Source organism: Haliotis rubra, unplaced genomic scaffold (assembly GCF_003918875.1).
Source record: "Haliotis rubra isolate DU_JTF1 unplaced genomic scaffold, ASM391887v1 Scf26, whole genome shotgun sequence".
NCBI classification, from domain to species: Eukaryota; Metazoa; Mollusca; class Gastropoda; order Lepetellida; family Haliotidae; genus Haliotis; species Haliotis rubra.
The window spans coordinates 1,667,974-1,691,084 of record NW_025766669.1 but is presented as its reverse complement, the minus strand read 5'-3'; the positions used below and the strand labels follow the sequence as shown (position 1 = coordinate 1,691,084).

Here is a 23,111-nt window from a genome sequence, read left to right as displayed (position 1 = left end):
ATGCTCACCCGATGTTGAACTCGTTCCGTTTCATCGAGGGCTGGCCTTAATCCAATAGAGCGTTTGGGATGCATTCTTGGGAGAAGACTTCGTGGTCTTGAACCAACCTCAGAATTTGCAGGAACTTGGCGCTGCCTTGCAAGAGCAATGGCGCAGAATCCCCAACCACGTGTTCACAAGCATCAGGCAGTCGATGAGGAGACGGTGTTTGGCAGTGGTGAATGCGCGGGGCGGCCATACACGATACTGAACTGAGAAATTTCGCATTTGTATTCTTGTGACTTGACATTCTGTATACCCATGTTTTGGAACGGCGGTGTAGCCTAATGGAACTGATTATGGCACTGTCAGTGTATCGAGTACATCACACAGATCTCAGCAATGAAATAATAACAATTTAACCATCTTACCATCTCTTGTTTTTTTATAGTGCCCTGAAGAAAGAATGTGAAGTTTCTTTTTTGACTCAGTATATATGCCCCAGACACGGAACCACAAACTACACCTCCCGAGTGAGTTAGTTGGTGATATTCCAGCAATATCCCGAGGGGTGGAAGACACCAGAAATGGGCTTCACACATTGTACCCACATGGGTAATTGAACCCGGGCCTTCGGCTTGACGAGTGAGTGAGTTTATTTTTACGCCGATCTGACGAGCAAACGCTTTAACCACTAGGCTACCCACCGCTCCTCTTTCGAGAAAGAGCATTCGGGTCAGTCAACTCGACCTACACCGTTGTCTGCTCAAAACTATGGAACCACATGGGTACAATGTGTGAAGCCCATTTCTGGTGTCCCCCGCCGTGATATTGCTGGAATATTGCTAAAAGAGGCGTAAAACCAAACTCAGTCAGTCAGTCAGTCAAACCCATTAAAAGGACTATGGATTAGTGACATTGCATGAAATCACTTTGCTGGCGTTTGGCGTTAGATTTGAAAGACGAAGGCCTGTTGACCAAAGGTGAGGTGAAATTGGGTTTTACGTCGTGCCCGAGAATATTTCACTCATATGACGACGTGCATGCGTGTGTATGTGTATGTGCGGCTGCCTGTACTAGCCCAGACTGAAGCTGGTTTAATAGTGCTAGCCCACTGAGATACCATGCCGCAGTGAAGCATGAATACCCCACTCAGACACATTATACTGACTCCGAGCCGACCAGTCCTTGTTGTACCCATTAATGCCGAGCGCCAGGCAGGGACCAACAAGTACCATATTTTAACGTCTTTTGGTTTGACGCGGTCGGGGATCGAACCCGCGACCTTCCGCTCTCCGGGCGGACGCGCTGTTGACCAAAGAAAGAACCAAATTATCCTTGGTTGACCACTGTTAACTCATGTTAACCGATTATGTCATATTTCAGCTGAACCTTTCTGCATATACCTACCGAAAACCTAGGATAGGGTATCTAGTTACGAAAGTCGTCATATTTTCTTTTAATCACGAATAAAGTATATTAATGAAGATAATTAACAAGGTATAGTCAGTGTGTATGTCATCGGTGTCAAGGAAATGTTATATAATCATGAGAATCAAAAGTGAAATTATGATTTTGTTTTTTAGCTTTCTTTCGTTTCGTTTTGAGCTTTCTTTCGTTTCGTTTTGCAGATATTATTAGAATGGGCATGGTGGCAGCGTTGTCAAGCAATAAAAAGATGTTGAAACACGCATTCCTAATTGTTGACGGATGTAACCTGCGTACAATTATGTATTATTTAGTGTCTGCTATTTTATTCCAATCGTTCCAGGTTCTGTCTTGAACTTGATGCATATTTAGTGGTTAGGCGAATTTCATTATAGTTCAGGCGTCCTTCATCTGTCAAAGGTTGCATTTTATGCTTTTTATATAGAGTAATTCCCTTGGTTCTGCATGATTGACACTGGTCAAGACATATAGATTCTAGATCACTTATGTTAGCACAAGTCACACGGCATTGAGACAGTCATCTATAATGACCCGCATTCTTTTACGGAGAGACGTGCGTTATTGCTTGCCCTACCCAGGGATTTATGAAAATTTATAAAGAAACCTAAGAAAGAAATATCTTCTCCCACGTTATCCGACATATTATGCGCATGTCACCTGTCCTATATGGTGGTGTAGACTATACCTGAAGTGAGCCGGACCCGAGAGGAAAGGAAATATTTGTAATGGTTTGGCGAACAAAGGCATGTCATCAGGAGAAAGAGAGAGAGAGAGAGAGAGACCCTTTGTCCTGAGAGTTTATTAAAAAACCATGTGGGAGAGAGAGAGGTGGGTAGTTTGGTTTGATTTCAATTCAATTCCACAAATTAAATTAATGTTGGTAAATGAGTGACATGTTTTCCGTTATAAGCCTCTGCTATTAGCGTTGTTTAGTCCTTTATATTATTAGACATCAATCCATTTTTATCAAATGTTAAGAAAACAATATTCAGGTTTGCAAATAATGTGTATAATGTGCAGAGGATTCATGGAAATATGTAACCACAAGTTATAAACTACGCATATTTTCACATTTTATTACCGAAATAATGCATGCAAATCATGGGCCTAAAGCAATACAAGATTGCTAATTTAGAAGGAGTATTATAGTATGATTCGTTAGATATGCCGACTGCCGCAGTCTGCCCACAATGAAATAGAGATAAGGCACAATAAGCCATAATTTACAACATTCTGGCAAATTTAACAGTGACATTTAGATGCAAAACGTTCTTTTCTCCTCCCTCCCCCCTTTTCCATCTCTGTCTCTCCCCTTTCCCTCTCTGTCTCTCTCTCCCTCTCTCTCGCTGTCTGCTCTTTCCCTGTCTGTCTCTCTCCTCTTTCCCTCTCTCTCGCTCTCTCCTCTTTCCCTCTGTCTCTCTCTCCTCTTTCCCTCTCTCTCGCTCTCTCCTCTTTCCCTCTCTGTCTCTCTCTCGCTCTCCCCTCTTTCCTCTCTCCTCTTTCCTCTCTGTCTCTCTCTCTCTCTCCTCTCTCTGTCTCTCTCCTCTCCCTCTCTCTCTCTCTCTCTCTCTTTCCCTCTCTCCTCTTTCCCTCTCTCTCTCTCCTCTCCCTCTCTCCTCTCCTCTCTCCTCTCTCCCTCTCTCCTCTCTCTCCTCCTCTCTCTGCTCTCCTCTCTCTCTCTCTCCTCTCTCTCTCCTCCTCTCTCTCCCTCTTTCCCTCTCTGTCCTCTCTCTCGCTCTCTCCTCTTTCCCTCTCTCCTCTCTCTGTCTCTCTCTCTCTCTCCCCTCTTTCTCTCTCCCTCAGCTCTCTCCTCTTTCCCTCTCTCTGTCTCCTCTCCTCTCTCCTCTTTCCCTCTCTCCATCTCCCTCTCTTCTCTCTCGCCTCTCTCTCTCTTTCCTCTCCCTCTCCTCCTCTCTCTCTCTCTCTCCCTCTCCCTCTCTCCTCTTTCCCTCTCTGTCTCTCTCTCTCTCTCTCTCTCTCCTCTCCCTCTCTCTCTCCTCTCTCTCTCTTTCCCTCTCTCTCTCTCTCTCTCTCTCCCTCTCCTCTCTCTCTCTCCTCTTTCCCTCTCTCTCTCTTCCCTTTCTGTCACTCTCTCTTTCCCTCTCTCCTCTTTTCCACTCTGCCTCTCTCTCGCTCCCTCTATCTCTAGCTCTCTCCCTCGCGCTCTCTCTCTCCCATAGACACATACTCAAGGAAGTAAAGGTCTGGACGCCTAACTTGTGGCAGTCAGTGAGCCACGTGACAGTATCATGTGCAGGTTCACGTGGCGAGACACTGGACTTAAAAATAGAAGACGACGCTTCCTGTTCCTAACTCTCTCGCGGTCCTTGTTTGATAATGACATAACTTAATTACTTAATCAATTATGTTTATAGAAATAAAGTTACGTGCGTCGTAGAACTCGGTGACACTGGTGCACATGCACTCCAGAACTCACTTCCGCATTGCTACATGCCTGTATGCATACGTTAAACATACATAACGTTTGAAAATTATCGTCAATAAAGTCACGTGCATCAGCACTCAGCAATATTCCAGCTATATGGCGGCGGTCTGTAAATAATCGAGTCTGGACCAGACAATACAGTGATCAACAGCATGAGCATCGATCTGCGCAATTGGGAACCGATGACATGTGTCAACCAAGTCAGCGAGCCTGACCACCCGATCCCGTTAGTCGCCTCTTACGACAAGCATGGGTTACTGAAGATCAATATTCTAACCCGGACCTTCACGGGTATTGACGTAAGTGATGGATGAAGGAAAAATACAGCATCACTCCTATACGTTATGTACATATTGTCTAAAGTGTTTAAAACTAAGAGTATCTTTAACACTTTACATTTATATATGAAACATTTAGCTAACAATAATAATAGATAAAAATATTATCAGTAAACATATATTTGTTTTCATTCCAAACACAATAACTTGTAGATCAAGGTTCATGTTGTGAACATTCACACTTTTTGCTGTTAATCATTGCATGTTTTATTGTTCATCAGTCATACCTTTTTTATTAAAGTTTGTCGATTGGCAACAGCATAATTTTTGTAGATATTTCAAACCACAAAGTTACAGAGAGAATGCATATATATATTGCTTGGATGAAAGGAAACAGATTCTTCAGATATAGCTAATATTATAAGTCTTAATTGTGTCTTCACAGTAGCAACGTTTTATGTTTACAAGTGCAATATGTCAAATACTATTCCAACACTCAAAGCTTTAAAGGGCAATTTGTCAAACAGTTAGAAGTAATAAATCGTAGTTCTTATAAATAACCACTTTTGACTTTATGTTACAGTAAACAATCGATAAGCTTGTATTCAATGTATGTCGAATGAAGCTATGTCTGAAAATGACCGTGGTGCCCCGACCACGTGGCATATGAAGGTCGACATGTAACAATCGTGGTCTTATATACGTGTTAATAAAGAACGAGAAAAACAAAAACAAAAAACACAAAAAACCCCAACAAACAAAATCAGTGAAACATTTTTCATTCAGTAGTTTTAGAAAACATTGTCAAAAGGCTTGAACACGTTTACAATCCCCACATAGATGTGTTATTGTCTCAACTTTACATTGGCAAAAAGTACATAAATTGCTTTCAGCTAATTTCATCTTGAATAGCAAAGAATTGGTTATCGGTTGATAGTATACCATGTATAATCCTAACTGGAACCATCGCAGTTTGGTATCCATTGAACATGTAATTAGTCTTGACAATGTTGAACCCCACAAATGCATTGTAATTGTTTGAACATTATATGAGTGATTTGGGAGTGAATGTGTTGTAGTGTGTTGTAGTGTCTTTTCTTTTTTTAAAAGAAATTCCTGTATTCCAGTTTTCAAACTCACCTCCATAACGATTTTGTATAAGACTTTACAGTCCCCTGGCTGTATCGCCTTATTCGTAAGAGGGAGTCAGGAAATAACAATTTACAATTATAAAAATACAATTTAAAAATTACAAAGTATTCTCTGGGGATTGTTTTCTGTCATATAACATCATTAACATCGCTTATAGAATGACGTCAGAACTATTTAGGCTGAACTTTAACAAATGGGCTATATTTAAAGTCTACATGCTATCGCTATGACATATACATCCCATTTGTGTAACATACTGATAAGTATTATTGGGCAATATTTACCTAAGAGACGACGTAAACAGGGAAATGGGGAGATAGGAGGAAGCTCACAGAAGGCGTCACGAGGGACAACAAAGCTCCCGGCGTTCATGACGGCGGAGGGGTGCGGGGTGTTCCCCCTGTGTCCGCTCTGTGTCCGGGACTTCGGAGAAAAGCGGATGTGCTGTATGCGTAGTAGTCTATACAGGTCCAAAACACACTGAATGATCAGTTGAATACTATTTGGACATCGGGGTGCTGAAAAACATCCATTTATATTTCAATCAATAAATATGTCGTGACCACATTATAAGTATTGAGGTCATGTATTTTTCTTCGAATATGATAAGGGACACACACACGCACGCACGCGCGCACACACATGTATTGTCAGTATACATACGCTGTGACCAGATACACACACGCGCGCGCGCACGCACACACCGATGTCCCAATACTAGTCTTTCTCACAGTCCCTGAACCGCAATATTTTCCTTACTGCCTTAACCTCCCTACAATGCTACAGCCCTAAATGAAGCAAGTCTAGATTTCCTCTGAATCTCCCATCTCACTGGGGCTCCTTTTCAGTTTAAAGGGTTTATTTCCTACTATCAAACATAAATATATTCAGAGACTAACCGTTAGTCTATCCCAATACTAAGGCCGTGTTGATATGGCTGTTTTTTCCCACTCCTACTGGCGACATCCACAAAGAGTGGTGTTTATTGGTTTATACTAACAGGGACATCTAATTGAGGATTGGCGGATTCAAACATGGCGGAAACAATATACGATTGATGCAGGAACAGAATAAATAAACATACCTTTTTCCAGAATCAGTGATGGAAGTCATCAATTTTTTTAATCACTTTATTTCTTTTGATCTGGGTACAGCATTTCATATACGTTTAACAGGTCGGCATAATTGTTGCATTACATAGCACGTCAAATTACAGTCATTATCTATGTAAATAGATTGTGGCAAGACGACCAAAATGAAACAAAAATGTCACATTTGCAGAGAGAGTAGGCATTACATTTATGTAATTGGTAATTGTAATTTAATTTTGGTTTCAGACCGGCGAGATAAGGTACAATGTTTGCTACTTATCTAGAATATATGTACTCAGTATTTAATATGAAAAATCATCAATTTCATGCAGAAAACTTTAAATATATAGATGTTCAGACACTTCCAGAAGCCTTTTATAAAAAGAAGTTAAATAAAACTGGAATCTTCGAAATTATCATCGTTTAGCTGTTATGACACATACTAGTAAACTGCAGTTATAACTTCTTTAATCAAGACTTGGGAAACACTTGATTACGTTTCGTGGAAAATATGACGTCATGTATGGAATACAATGTACATTTGCGATGCGTTGAAGATAAGTCCATCATGAATTTTAAAATGAACTTGTCGCATCCAAATATTTACAGGCAAACACATGAAACAACGCAAGCCTTAGTGCGATACTGGTGAACGTTTTTTACTAGGATATTGACAATCTTCACATTGTTTTAGTCGGGGAATTAAACTCATGACGAGCATTATTTAACCACTAGGCTAAAAAAATAAAAAACACACATATGCGCAGGTAATATACATTTGTATATTTCCATGGTGGGGTGTAGTCAAGACAACATAGAACACATTCTTGTGAACATACCATATACATTAAATTTAGTCATTAAAATTTGACAAAAGGTTTAATGTCTTGTAATATAAAAACGCACAGCGCGTATGATATCATTATGTTTGGCATAGGGCAAGCTTAAAGCACCATTGTGTTCTAAAACATGGTTCAAAGGACTGAAACTTGCAGATGTTTATAGCAGGCAAAATGAAATAATTTTATTGTCAAGTAATTGGTAATAGCTGAGTCGTATAACGGAAAACTTATCACTCATATATTAACATTTACGCTCTGTAATTTCCTTTCATGGAGGCATATTTTACGTTATCACACGTTATTCGTTAAATTGGAAATGCACACATCCTACCCCGCCCCCAGTTTATTCAAATGTTTGACAATTACTAATATTTATGCAACATAATCATTACACTTTCCTTCGGGTCCGGCTCCCGTCAGGTCATAACGCGCCAACATATCGGACAGTTGACATGCGCATAGCATGTCGGATGGCGTGGGAGAAGATATATATTAATTGGGTTACTTCTATATAAATGGAAAGGCATGCGATAACTCCCTAAAAGGGTGCGGGCCACAAATAGACGACGAGCTATGAGCCGTGTGACCAGAGACAAGAGTGACCTGATAATATTTCCTGGTCTTGCAGCAAAGTTAATAATATCTGGCAAAAACTTGAAATCTGGCTTAATCGGAAAACTCATCTCAATATTCAAATAACAAAAAGACAAGTATTACTTGGTTTTCCAGACAAAAACAATGACCCTCTTAATATTATAATCATCATCATTTATAAACCTTATTTTGGAATCAGTTTCAGAAACAGTGGGCCACCTTTTCATGTTTTCCAGAATGAACTAAGACACTAGTATATTATAACTAAGTGTTCTTCTCTGGAGTGCGACCGCCTCCGTGGTGTAGTGGTTAGAGCGTCCGCCCGGAGAGCGGAAGGTCGCGGGTTCGATCCCCGACCGCGTCATACCAAAACACGTTAAAATATGGTACTTGTTGGTCCCTGCCTGGCGCTCGGCATTAATGGGTACAACGAGGACAGGTCGGCTTGGAGTCAGTATAATGTGTCTGATTGGGGTATTCATGCTTCACTGCGGCATGGTATCTCAGTGGGCTAGCACTACAAAACCAGCTTAAGTCTGGTACAACAACTTAACTTGTACAAGCAGCCGCCCATACACATACACACGCATGCACGTCGTCATATGAGCGAAACATTCTCAAGCACGACGTGAAACCCAATTTCACCTCACCTCACCTCTCTGATGGAGTGCAATATCAGCGCCTTTGGTCTTCATGGCATGGATTGGCTATATAATTTGTAAATCGTGTTTGTACAATTGTAACCTGAATGCCCTTCGTTGATTTTTTGAAAAGTCTGTTAAATGTTCTTTGAAGACAATTTAAAAAATTCAATAAAGAAAAGAAAAAAAGTGCGATCTACTTTATCATAAAAGAAAAATACCCAGTAGACTGACAGTATGCATGTGTTCTCTGAAGGACATATAAAAGTGATGGACATGATTTTCTATTAATTTCTATATTCGTTCAAAAGGATTTGTTTGGAGTATATAGTCCGGTTGGCTCAAAAGCGGACCGATGGATTGCAATCTAACTCGAAAACTAATAAACATAAAATACTCAATGAAACGCTGATCATAATCAAAACATCATACCCACTCTGTGAGGTTTTTGCAGAATTTTTGTCCTAAAAATAAAAAAGTTGTTTAACAATCTATCATTAAAATATTGACACAGTTCACTATTTGTTACGAGGGAGGAGTGCAGAGAAAGGGAAAGTGAAGAATCCTGGATCCGGCGTTACATGACATGCGTTAAGCGATTAAAATGTAATTGACAGGAGTCAACCGAGGTTAAAATATTTCTATCAACCAGGGTTGACTGAGTTCAATCAGAGTTAACCTTTGTCAATCATAGAGAACCCATGACGATGCCTTAAATAAAACGCACAAAATGCAACTTTGATACAATGCACGAAGCAGGTGAAGGGCACATGAACTATAATCAAAGTACACAAACCACTAATTAGGTTTAAAGTAAGTTAAAAACAGAACGAATGAATGGATTTTAATTATTAGAGAAAAAATATTAAAATATATGTGTACGAAGGTTACATCCACCAACATATAGAGACGCGTATTTCAAGAAGTGTTTTATTGCTTGACAACGCTTCCACCGTGTCTATTCTGATTAAATCTGTGGAAATTAAGAAAAATAAATATAACGCTTAAAAGATCAAAACGAAAGTCGACATCATTTTCAAAGTTACACTTTTGATTCTCATGAGATCCAGATTCGACGTCGGGCCCGCGCTACGTCTCCGTTATTATATAACATTATCCACTTGTACATTTCCTTGTTCTAACCTGATGCAAAAATTCATTTTCTAAAGTCTATTTGTGGACGAGTTATACATGTTTGAAAATACATTTTCGCATGAGTTATACGTTTCTTTTTGGAATAGTATATATCAAACAATGACAGTAAAATTTCCTTGACACAGATGACATACACACTAACAATACCTTTTAACTGTCTTAATTAATATGCTTTTATTCGTGATTTAATCAAAATATGACATTCAATTCCTCACATAGGTACAACTCGTGAAGACAATTTCTAGTGTCTGTCAAACTCTGAAGACGCTTTCATAACTAGTGTACCCCATACTAGGGTTTTGGTAGGTATAGACAAAACAGGTTAACCGAGATGTGAAGCATATCAGTTAACATGAGTTGACAGTGATCAACCCTGGAAAGAGGGTGGTGGACAGCCTAGTGGCTAAAACGATCGCTTGTCAAGCCGAAAACTTGTGATCAGTTCAAGACTTTGGTACAATGTGTAAAGCTAATTTCTGGTGTCTCCTGCCGGGATATTGCTGGAATGCTAAAAGCGGCGTAAAACCTTACTCACTCACTTATTCTCTAAAGACGACGCTTGTCACTACTTGCACCTCTCTATAAATACAGCAGGAGGTAGGTATGTGATGCCGTGTCTGTGGCATGTAGCCACGTCCAGGTTGTAGCGAACAGGAAAATTCTGAAGTATTGTGATTTCCCAGGAATATGTGACCGCATCTTTCAAACTTTTTTAATCAGCGCGAGTCATGTGAAATCCTGTTCAAATCATATTCACGTAGGCCATGACGTTGTCAATATAAAATATATAGAAATAGTATTTTTCAAATGATTAACGAAAAAGCGATGTGACATAATCTCTATATTAATAATAATCGCTATCTATATCTTCACATCGTCGTTTCAGTTACAGTTCCAGAACCGCCTGTTTCTCCAGGAATACATTGCCTTTCTGACAAGTTTAATGTGTGAAGGGCTATAATTGGAGTCACTTCATGTTCTGATGTGTCCGCTATTATTAGCGTTGGTTTAGGGAACACGTGTTTTCAGGCATGTGATAAGAAATCGTTCCGAGAGAGCCAAAATTAGTATTGATCGTTTTCACTTGAACGTCTATTTTCCTTTTTTTAATTTCTTTTTTTGAATGTGCAAGTAATACCGCCCATTCATAAAATGAAAATTTAACAGCTGCGGATTTTGTAGTGAAAGGAATATTCGTTTAAACCGAGACGTTTGTGTTAGTCAATACGTCTATGAATCTTTTACTAGTATCCAATACCAATGTTTAACGCCGTGATGCCATATTAACGTTCGTTTGTCTATTATGTTATCGAGATATAATTTGCGAATACTGGAGAACAGAACAGAACTTTTATTACGCTCAGGCCGGGATACTCGGCATTAGAGGTACAAATATATAGTTAAGGGTACGTATGATGGCGGGATGTTTTAGAAAGGAGATTGTACAGTTTTCATGAAGGTATTACAAAATATAGATAACATTTTTGAAACACTAATTCGTTTACAGTGAAACAATTCGTTAAATTTTAACACATTGTGTTTTTTTAACATAATGGTTTGGGATTTAAGTTTTCCGATGGTGTTTGAAGAAAGGGCTGGAAAAAAATGTAGTGAAATTCATCGCCAACATCAAACATGTCGCAGTGGTTAGACATTCAAGTTTCTTCGGGTGGAATTGTGTGCCGCCTACCTACTCCTATATAGGTGAACGATATTTATATGATATAACATATTTTATTTTGACTTGTACCATATTTCAACATATTTTTTCAGGTGGACAATTGACTTGCCCTTGCATGTGTTGATGATAAGTGTGACCAGTACCTAATAGTAATCGTGATGCCATATAGCTAAACGTTCGTTTATATATAATATTATCGAGATATAATCTGCAAATAATGGAGATCAACGTGTAGGTTTCATAACGATCTGTGGATTTGTACGACAATAAAATATGCGTAAATAGACAACAATTGAATTAAATTGCTGAATTTCATGTAGTATATGGTCCACGATGCTTTCCCTGACTTGAATAATTAATTCAGTTCGTTCTCGGCTGCCCCGTAAAGCTGATTTACTTCTGGTAAACACGTGACGCCAGCCGGACCTGCATGAACGGGGAATGCCCCGTTGAGAGTTCTTGGAAAGGTGAGGCCAGATCCTGCCCGCGCAGTCCGGTCGACGAATCCGGTACCACGTGACGCGCCGTGTTATATAAACCGGAGCGAGCCGGGTTGGACACACACTTACCTCAACACCTGGCTTATCCTCGATACACTTGGAAAACTTACAGGTTTGTTAAAATTTCATTATTGTCTTGTACACGCATAATACTTCACTGCGTTTATTTCTAAATATGATAATTATTATGTTGATTACGGCAGGAATAAATCTTAATTATACAACAATTTGAACGTAAGTTTGGGAAAGATTGAAGAAACGACTGGTGGAAACGAAAATAATAGCTTAATATCTTAATAAGTCTTATTCGGATTTGAAACTTCGTTTTCTTAATTCTACTAAGAACGGAACTTGCAAATACCCTATTGGGGATATGCTGGGTAAAATCTCCATATATTGCTGCTATTTGTATAAATCGGGAACCGCAATTGAAAATATCAACATTTGTCTTAAATATATTTTTTTACGAATTATCTTTTTTGTGTGAATTAGCTTAGGATGAAATAAACTTTGAAAAGATTGTTTAACAGATTTAAGTGTAAACGCATATTTAGTTTTCAGAAACTATTTCTTCCAAAATTATTTAGACATTGTGGAGAGTTTACTTACATTTCTAAATATTCAAAAGCGTCAGTGGATCATTGAATACAGAAATGTAAGTGTCGGATAAACTATGTCATATAGAGTGGAAACGGGCCAAAGTATAAATACAGGCCAGTACCGTTTCATTTCGTTCTTTATAAATCTGTTGTTGTTTTAAAAAAAAATCAAATAAATCTGTTGAATTCAAAGCAATACTAATGATAGGTAATTCGATAACACCAACTTGATGTAAGAATACAGGTACGCACGTTATACGTACATGTTGGCTCTGTTTTGAATACATATCTCGTCTCCTATGTTTACATATATTATAATTTTTAGTCTGAATCTGATTTAGAAAGATTTAATGCATTGCTTGTATATTATATCTTTCAGTTTCACTACAAATTGGACAAACATGCGGAGACTATTAGGCAGTGTGATTCTAACACTGCTCGTTGGCTTGTCCGCGGCCCAGAACGAGGTAAGTTGTCACAGTTGAATTTACGCAATATTTATTAACACGTTGAGCTGATAAATAAAACTTTTAAAACAAATTTATTTGGGGGACTGTATTTTGTCATTATGGGATTTCTGATTAATTACCATGCATTTGTGGTATTTTCATGAACGATTTCTTTGTCGTTTGTTCTGAGTCATTGCGCACACTCCACAGTGGCCTCTGTTTAGACAAATCGTTGTGCATTACATTGTACAAACTCAATCTCCGACGAGAGCGCAAATAACTGCTCATAAACCGTCGCATTGTGTAAGTAGGGAAGTCATTACTGGTGATTTTTATCGTCCCAATTTTAAAAGGAAATTAATTAAAATTTGAGAGAAATTTACAGAGAAGTGTGTATATAACAAACAAACCACACTGAGAGCTCAGCGAATGCTACGTTCATATTATATGTGCAGATTAACGAGCGCATTGAAACTACTCGTACAACCAACGTGTCAGTGAATGTTAACGATTTCATCTATCTTAAACATTGGCAGATTTACACATAATTATAAAGTTTGTGTTCTTTTACATAGTACACGTGTGTGTGATATAACGAAAATGATTTCTGTTTTATCAAAACATGAATAGTTGTGTTTAATCGGATAAAATTTGAAAATCCTGGATCACGATTTCTCCTGATCTGAGTTTTGACAAGTCAGATTTACAACCCCTGCAATTATTCGGTTATATACACCTATATACTATATATAACGGAAACGAATTTCGCTTTATGGAAACATCAATATTTACTGGTATTCGAAAGAACATTATTGTTAATACTTGACTGCGAAGAAGAAACGTATTGCTCAGCGTTGTCATGTATAGTAACTGATATAGATGATGATGATGATGATGATGATGATGATGATGAATGAGTGGGTGGATTTAGTTTTAAGCCGCTTTTAGCAATATTCCAGCAATATCACAGCGGGGGACACCAGAAATGGGCTTCACACATTGTACCCATGTGGGGAATCGAACCCGGGTCTTTGGCGTGACGAGCGAACGCTTTAACCACTAGGCTACCCCACCGCCCCTGAAGATGATGATGATGATTGTGATGATGGCGCTAGAAGTTAACTGTTCAAAGATGTACATCTAATCAAAACGGACGTCTGATGCAACCATTGTTGTAGTGAAAGTTCACTCAACGCGTTAACCTTCTTATTAACAGAGCAATCCAAATGGACCAGACACGAGACTGGCCCTAGCGGCCCTCATCATTGGAATCATTGCATGTGTGGGGATACTCTTCCTGGGATCGGCTCTAGCATGCTACATGAGGAGAATACAGGTAAATATTTCCACATTTATTGTCTGTGAACACGTATTCAGAGCGGGATCCGGGAGTTTGTAAAGTGTGTGTGTAAGCTGTGTGTCGCTTGGTGCACTGAACACCCGAGAAACGAATTGGTTTGGCAGAGGGCTCTGCTAACATGCCAGATTTCTGAAAGATATATTTCCTTGAAATGATGGATGAATATATCCGAGTTTCAACCCTTTTCTTCTCTCTGAATACACAATGGGTTTTTTAAAAAGTGGTCAAATGTAACACATTATATTTGTAATTACACGTTCTCAGTAAAGTACAGATTCTAGTACTTTTTAAGTTGAGTCCTCGGGCTTCGAACCCACACCATGTTAATTTAGAATCAGGCACCTACTCGCCAGCACACAAAGTCAGCCATCTTACCTACTCAGCCATCGCGGCTTCCACGAAAGATGGAAGTGTGACTGTGTACCTCCGACAAATGTAAACCGCCACGGCTGTGAATACGTAATGCCTTTCCTAATTCTGCTCGTAAACACACTCACAAAAGTACGACGCCACTGTATAACTTCCGTAACAAACCCATCATACATCTACTCACGCAATGCGCCTTACAAGCCATGCAGTGAGTGTGTGCTATCCCGGAAATACTTGAACATCAACAAGCATGTCACCTGTCACAACAATCACCTGTATTGTTTATTTCAGCATGACGGATATGGACAACACAGCAACTTCGGAAACTCCGTGTCCGGTAAGTCATTCCCTCGATATAACGCTCTCTACTTTACCGGTTGTACATCCGGGTTCCTCATACTTACCGAGGCCGGACCTTCAAGCGCCGAGTATTACGTAACCGAATATCCAAAGGCGCGGCCTTCTGACTGGTCAAAAGTTTAAATGTGCAACTAAAAATGTATCGTAAACTATAGATTTAAAGATGCTTTTATGTGCATTACAAGTTGCCTGCTTTTTTAAAAATTGGGCGTTGGGCCCGTGTTCTGGATTGTAAATAGTATACATGAGGGCTATTATTATAAATTGTAGATAGCATTGTGATATTGGATTGTGTTCACGAAATCTTGCTTTTGAGTGTGACTTTGTGTTAATGACTGATTTGTGTTCATATGCAAATTTGATCTTGACGCTTTATGGCTAAAATACTGTCAGAACGAATAAAACTCTAGTCTAACGCTTAGTCTCTGAATGTATATAGTTTTGATAAAATAAACCGTTTAGATTTTAAAGGAGCCCCAGTCAGGTGGGAAACTGAACTTGAGGAAATCTAGACTTGCTTCATTTAGGGCTTTAGCATTGTAGGGAGCTCTGGGCAGTAGGGAATATGATATGGTTCAGGGACTGTGAGAGAGACTAACAAAAATAACACTTTCAAAATTAAAAATTTGTTTATTATATTGAGGTAAATTAGTTTAAATTTAAACATTAATTTTACAACACAACATATGAAAGAAACATGGAAATATCGGTTTTGTGACTTTTTCTGGTAGCATGAATTGAATCGATTTTATTTTCGTGTCTGTGGTTTCAGATCGAATTGATTTGATGGAGAAAAATCCCCTGCCTGCAGCTGAAGTTAACGATGATGCACGTGGACAGTCAACAATCCCGGTGAGTACATCTCGTCATTAGTTAGTGAGTGAGTTGGGTTTAACACCGTTTTGGATAGCGTTCTACTTTTTTCAAGGCGTGTCTGCTTAATTTGGGAGGAAATCCCGAAGTAATGTAAATCTGAGTCGTTTAAACACACGGTTACCGTGCAGACAAACATGGAAACACGATTTGTTTGTTGTTTTACACCGCACTCAGCAATATACCAGCTATATGGAGGAATATTCCAGCAATTTCACGCAAATCGCGAATAATGTCTATATAGCAGGTGTGGAGGTGAAACCTAGTGAAGGTTATATCCTCATAGATAGATAGGTGGATGGATGGATGGATGGATAGATAGATGGATATATGGATAGATAGATAGATAGATGGATGGATGGATACATAGATGGATGGATGGATGGATGGATAGATAGGTAGATAGATAGATAGATAGATAAGTGAATAAATAAATAAAGTACATGTGTTGTTTGTTTTCCGTTATGTTATATAAATCTCTGTTAAACAAATGTCATTGATTCCGGTATTTGATATGTGAGTATTTGTTTCCAGTGTGAGGAAGCCAACATGTGTCTTGGTGTGGGAACCCTACGCCAGATATCGCTGTCTCTCCTTCACGACATGCTGCTCAACCTGTACAACATCCACATCAAACTCGAGTGCCGGACGACACAGAAGTTCCAGTCTGACCGAGAACTGGCCATGACCACCGCTGCCGACAACGAGACCGTCACCAAACAACTCGGACAGACGCTTCAACTCATCTTTCCCGATGACTCTTCTAAGGCTGAAACCTTCATGGCTATTGGCGAGAAGATCCTGAAGGACAACACCGTGAGGCAACTTCTGGACTCGACCTTCCGAATCTGCCGCGTCTGTTTGGGCATCGTCCGAGAATGGGAGGCTGAGAGGGAGCTGTTTGTGGGCGTAGTCCCGACTGAAGGACCCGGCTACATCAACTTCAGCGTCGTCGATGACGTCAACAAGGTCAAGCTGACATGGGACGAGAACAAGTTCGAGAAAGACTTCATGAATACAACATGCAAGCTGGCTCAGGCGTTGAGAGATGAACGTCGTCAGCCCAACCCGGTGGAGTACCTTGCCTTCCAGTTGGCGTACCATTGTCTGGCTAAAGGGAAACAGGTCACCCTGAAGCCTCACAGGTCACTTGGCTCTCCAGGCTTCCGTCCTCACACTCAGACATACATGTCACTCACAGACCCCGGTGAGGGTCATGTGTTGGGCACCACCCGCTTCAACGAGTGGATGCAGGGCGCAATCATCCACGTGGAACATCTCGAGAGACCGAAGCATCTCCCAAGGAAGAATATCGAGTCGTACAGAATATCTTCTCTCTTCAACTTCTCCAAAGTCCGTCTTCACGTTGGCCAGGCAGCCCCCACCACCTACTTTGTCGGCAGAGCCATGAAAGACTCATCGTCTGGCAAATTTGAAGAGGATTTCCTTAAAGTTGTTCACATGACGTCTGCTACCATCTCTGCAGCTTTCTACCAGGGTGGAGCCGAGTGCAAGGTAGCCATGGAGGGACTGACAACAAGCCAAGCCCTGCGATACATGAGAGCTCTGAAGGCCCAGGTCAACCGCGATCGCTTCAACCAATACTTGTCCGCAGCATGGAATCTCAACCAGGTCATCGTCGACGACTTTGAACGGGAACAAGCAATTGAACTGAAGACCAGGAAAGAGATTGCCCTAAGAGCTATTGAGATCACTTCACTTGGAGGCTTTGATAAGGTGACACTGGACGGGGCAAGTGACACCTACCCATCCAAATGTATCATGTACCAGATGGGATTTGAAGAAGCTCTCGCCTTCAACCATGAGGCCCATATGCGCGGCCTGGTCACATACTTCTCTGCTGGCTTTAAGTTCGACGAAATCAAACACGCCGTGTATGCCGGAGTGGACGGTATCGGTATAGGGGGAGCTCAGGTGTTGAGGTACATGGACAGTGACAGTGGCATGCACGGACCTTACACGGAGGAGAACATCCCGCGGATCCTGCAGAGCAGAGACACTGCTGCAAAGTCTGTCCGTGGAAGAGGCGTGCACCTCCTAGTCAGACTGGACACCATGTTCTTTGAGGGAACCATATCTAGTGTGGAGAACGGCATGAGGGAGCAGCTATTCAACGCTCTGCTCCAACAGAATGAGGAGGAAGTCAGATCTATTGTGACAAAGCTGGACTATATCATGAACATCCCATGCGAATTTGGTCTCCCACTTGCTGGTCAAGCCAAACGGCTGACTGTGGCAGAGACGCCTCTCCTCAAAGAATGCGCAGAGTCAACATACGAGTGGGCCTTATTCATCTCCAGACTGCGGACGCAGGTCAGCAAGATGGATGAGGCTACCCTGGTGGAGGAGTATGACGGGGAGCCGTGGCACACATACAGAAAGAAGTACAGGGACAATCTTCAGAGGGAGCTTCTGAAGGGTTATACCAGACAGGTGTCGTTCCAAGTGCAATACAAGACAACAATGTGAAATACTCCTGGTTCAAAGCATCGTCTGTGATCTTTAATGTTCTTGTCTAGAGACAAGACAGCACCGAAGCAGTGATGAGTCATGTGGCTTCTTACAACTTGATGGCTCAAAGCCATATTCTTCCACTGTCATCTATCACAAACTTTCATTGCATATCTCAAATATTTCTCTCAGGTAAACATAAAATGTTTGACTTAATCATGTCACACTTCTCAGTATAGGCAGACCTAGATCTTGTTCTACAACTGGACCGCCCCACAAAACATCCTTGGGGATGTTTCTTTTCGAGCATGATAGCTTTGTCACTAAGGACAAGAACACTTATTCTGGATAGTGACATAATACTTCCGATATTAATCCTTAGTTTGCGCAAAAGGGATTTGCTAAGAGAATAATGCATCACACTTCAAATTACGTAAATGTATACGTAATCACTAACGTCACGCACAAAACAGCTGAAAACAATGTTTGCACTGGGTACTGTACATATTGCCCAATAGCCAAAGTTGACCCCTGGTGCCAAGGAACCACCACCTTGAAGAGTTTTATCCCTTAATATACCAGGATCTGCTTAACATGTTTCGAATCCCATATTAAACCAGTTCAAGATCCTAGATTTGTATCAGGCTTGATTCCATATACAATTTGATTGGTGCTATTAAACAGCTTCTGCGACACATACACAATGAAGTGGTGTTACATACCATTTTATCAAATACCTAGAAATGATATAAGGCATTTTGAATGTTCCATAGGGTCAGCATAGGGTGTATAACCACACCTGTATTACACCCATTGACATTCCCGGGTTGATATGGCATGTCAGTGTATTTTGAATTTGTTATCAATATCTGCTCCAATGGTAAGAAATTGGAGTTATGTCCCTTGGTGTGTCGTCTGTTGGACTAGCTTTCCCTTGACGTTTTCTAATAAGGGGCAATTGTATTCATTTTGTACATACAGAAAACTTTTCTCAATTTGATATTATGATATATGATATAAAGTTGTTTTTATATGTGCCAGTTTTTATATTTCACATTGTTTCAGCCCCATGGCCCTTGGTTCATCGGGGGTATGATGCCAAACTACCATTGAATTGTATTTATAAAATGACTGTGGATCAAATGTTCAAATGTGACCATTTAAGCATTAACTGGTGTGCAGTTCAATGGCTGGTATACGCAATATTATCAACTGAATTTTTCTATTATTTGTTGACTGTAGACAGACTATATCACTGGATGATGATGATGATGATGATGGCAAGTTTTGGTATGAATGTTTGTTTTGTTTTGTTTAATTGTATCACTTTTATCCCCTGAGTCTGTACATATCAACAACTGAACAAAATAAAAAGTTATAAAAGATCAAAATGTTTTTGAGATATATCTTTATACAGTTGCAGATAAAACATACATACTTTCCAAATGGATTTAAGGAACACAATGTATTATCTTCAGAGCAGACAGTTGAAAGGCATAGTTCAACCCTTACATGTTTATTGAAAGAAAACACAAGGGTACTTCTGTTTTTGTTGTTGTTGTTTGTTAAACAAACAATCATAGTTTTAAATTGCTATTGTTGGTTTGTATTACAAGGGGGTATGCGCAGTAGTTGGAAAAGTGAAACAAATGCATGTGAGATGCGTGATGAGCGCTAACTTAGACTACCGTAGAAACCAACCCTTCTTGTTCTCTGGTTTCATTTAATGTGCATACCCCCTTGTAATACAAACCAATAACAGTGATTTGAAACTATGATCGTTTGTTAAACAACTTTTATCCTAAGTTGAATAAAATTCTGAGATTTTAATGATCAATTGGCAAAGTAAAGTTATGGGGATTTGCAGGCTTAATTTCACTTTATTTGATTTACTTTTTTTGTTTAAAGTGAAATTCATCGGTACGTTTTCACTGCAAACAGACTATACAAGCATGGGCTGCTGAAGGCCAAATCTAACCCAGATCTTCACGGGTTAACACTTCATACTACTGAAGGTAACAGATCTTTGGATAAGTAAATACAAGAAGAAAAGGTCCGAGGAATTTTATTCCTGCTATATAACATAATATAATACAATATAATATGGCACAAAATATTGTCATGAGAAGTAAATTAAAAGGCAGGTTAAGAAACATGTAAAATGATCCCACATAGTACAATCTGACAGCACCATATATCAATGATATGAAAACACTTTCAGCTACATCCTCCCCATGTTTGTGGAAGACGTGTCTCCTGGGTTGTGCATCCCCTATGACAAGAAACAAACTAGGGTGGATACCGTATACCACAGTATTAGTAGAACCGCGTTATTTTGCCTTAGATTCGGTATACCATAATGCAATCCAAAAATTTGGTATTTTTGGTTTTCGCACCATCATTTTATTAACCTTCATAAACCTTTTCTAAAAAGTCTAGAAATCGAATCATTTTGTCAAAATCTACCTGGGTTTGGCTCTTGTCAATTTTCTGCATTATGATCATACCTCATATACCGAACCAAACCAGACCGAACTGAAGGCCTAGTACCACAATGTGTACCATACCGTAGTAAGAGCGTACCGTTTCACTCCTAATAAAAACTCAGTTGAACTGTAGACCTTATGATTATAAGTCCATATAATATAATTGCTATAGACCAATACTGAAATTTCCTCAACATTCACCATAGCAAATTGAGTGAGTGAGTTAAGTTTAACACCGCTTTTAGCAATATTCCAGCAATATCACGACAGGGGACACCAGAAATGGGCTTCACACATTGTACCCATGTGGGGAATCGAACTTGGGTCTTCCGCGTGACGAGTAAACACTTTAACCACTAGGCTACTCCACTGCCCCCACAGCAAACTGATCTAGTGAGATGTGATGTAAATATTAACTCACTCACTGATCTGAGTTAGTGAGTGAGTTGGGTCTTATGCCACTATCATCAATATTCCTGCGATATCACTGTGCGTGACAGGGATGGAGCTTCATGTTTACGACAAGCCGATCAAATAAACGAGGAGTTGACTGTAGCTGATATGTTTCATATATCTTCTCTAAGTCATGATATATTTGCCAGCTGCATACATAAGTATACAGTTCATATTCTACAAAGGTTATAGCCCCAGCAGTTATAGCTGTTATAGACTGACTATAATAAATACGAAATATATCGTGGTAATGCTTTTTACATTAAATATCTTCACAACATTATTGCATAATCTGTCACCAACAGAGATGAATGTTTCAAGCCATTAGGGGTGCAACGATTCGGTTCGATTCTGACACCTTAGTTTCGATTTTTGATAACCATTAATACTATTTCGATTTGATATTTGAATGCCTATTCAAAATATTTCTACACAGCCAGAACGTAATTTTGACTCCAACTCCGGCATTTTCGAGCGCTGAAATTAGGTGAAACGTGATTGATTGATGCCGGGCTAATTATCCAACGAGAATTGTTGTTAGTAGACATCGCCAAGTTCACGCTAAAAGAGCCAACTCTGAGAATTAAATGAAATCTAATGCATTTACTTGTATGAAGAATCGAATCGAAAATGATCGAATTCGAGGTCTGGGTGAATCGTTGCAGCCCTACAAGCCATCTATATTTGCAAAGAATACAAACACAACAATGTTACAGTCAACCCACATAGCCAAGGTAACAATAAAAATGGTGTTTCCTGAAAAGGAAGGAAGTTTTAAAATCCCTCACTATACAACATGTTGCCAAATGTTTGGACCCAGTGCAAAGCAACAAAAACATCGAAAGCCATTTGAAACACAGAATAAATCTATGTTATTGATTACTAAATTAATCTTACTGACAGAAAGATTTTATAAGATGTTTTAAATCTAAAATATGGAAATATCTGTCAAAGTTTTGCTGATATTCATACAAAGTGAATACCAAACATACATTTCTCATTTATGCATGCATCAGGAGTAATTTGTGCTGGTAGAAAAAGTATGGCCAAAAAGTAATGGGCCTAGTTTTTCAAAGCGTTTTAAAACTGTCGACTATCTTAGCACTAAAAGAGCTTAAAAAATCTAGGCCCTGAAAAGGTAGGGGAAACCCTAAAACAAACTATCAAACTAACAAACACACAGTCAAACACACGAACATGAACTAAATGTGTAACATGGATTGTTGGGCTGTGAAAACAATGGGTTTCTGCAGTGTAGGAAAGATGTAGAAAATCTAGCCTGGCCACAGGACTGGCAGGTCAATTTTTTACCAGTCCTGCCAAAATCTAGCCTGTCCTCCAAATATAAATAAAACACCTTCGGCAGTAAATATTCAAAAAGGTTATAATCATTATATATATGTCATCGGTTTGCTAAAATTGACCCAACATGAGGACGGACTAGATATTTTTTTAACCCGTCCTCCACAAAATTCACCCGTCTCGGGGCTATCTTTCCTACACTGGTTTCTGTCATCACACTTATACAGCAAGTGAAAAGTGAAAAAATATGACGACACAGAAACCCCTTGCAACAACACCATTGGCCAACAGCAGACAGGCGAATTCACTTTGGCCACAGCCAGGTTTTTCCATGTATCGCCAAGCACCATTACAAGACTGTAGAACCGTTATCAGATGGTGTTATCAACACGTGACCTACGCAGATCCGACTGACGAGTCACAACTGCAGCAGGACAGATTCGTCACTTGAGAGACTCACCCTGACCACCTCTACAGCTACAGGGGGCCATACATGAGTGAGTGAGTATGTTTAGTTTTACGTCGCTTTTATCAATATTACAGCAATATCATGGCGGGGAACACCAGAAATGCTATACAT

The 23,111-nt window shown here is 39.7% G+C and overlaps 2 protein-coding genes across 2 annotated transcripts; one reads left to right on the top strand and one right to left on the bottom strand.

Moving 5' to 3' along the window:
* Positions 1 to 1,517: 1,517 nt before the first annotated feature.
* LOC124279995 lies at positions 1,518 to 3,849 on the bottom strand. Its single transcript, XM_046715874.1, has 3 exons — positions 3,816 to 3,849; positions 3,496 to 3,615; positions 1,518 to 1,600 (listed from the first exon to the last, which is right to left on the bottom strand). The coding sequence occupies exons 1-3, from the start codon at positions 3,847 to 3,849 to the stop codon at positions 1,518 to 1,520; spliced, it is 237 nt and encodes a 78-aa protein (XP_046571830.1).
* Positions 3,850 to 11,816: 7,967 nt separating this feature from the next.
* LOC124280056 lies at positions 11,817 to 19,681 on the top strand. Its single transcript, XM_046715935.1, has 6 exons — positions 11,817 to 11,920; positions 12,787 to 12,874; positions 14,073 to 14,192; positions 14,877 to 14,922; positions 15,718 to 15,797; positions 16,353 to 19,681. Exons 2-6 carry the CDS (start codon positions 12,809 to 12,811, stop codon positions 18,306 to 18,308), a joined length of 2,268 nt encoding a protein of 755 aa, XP_046571891.1. The 5' UTR covers positions 11,817 to 11,920; positions 12,787 to 12,808; the 3' UTR covers positions 18,309 to 19,681.
* Positions 19,682 to 23,111: the final 3,430 nt, after the last annotated feature.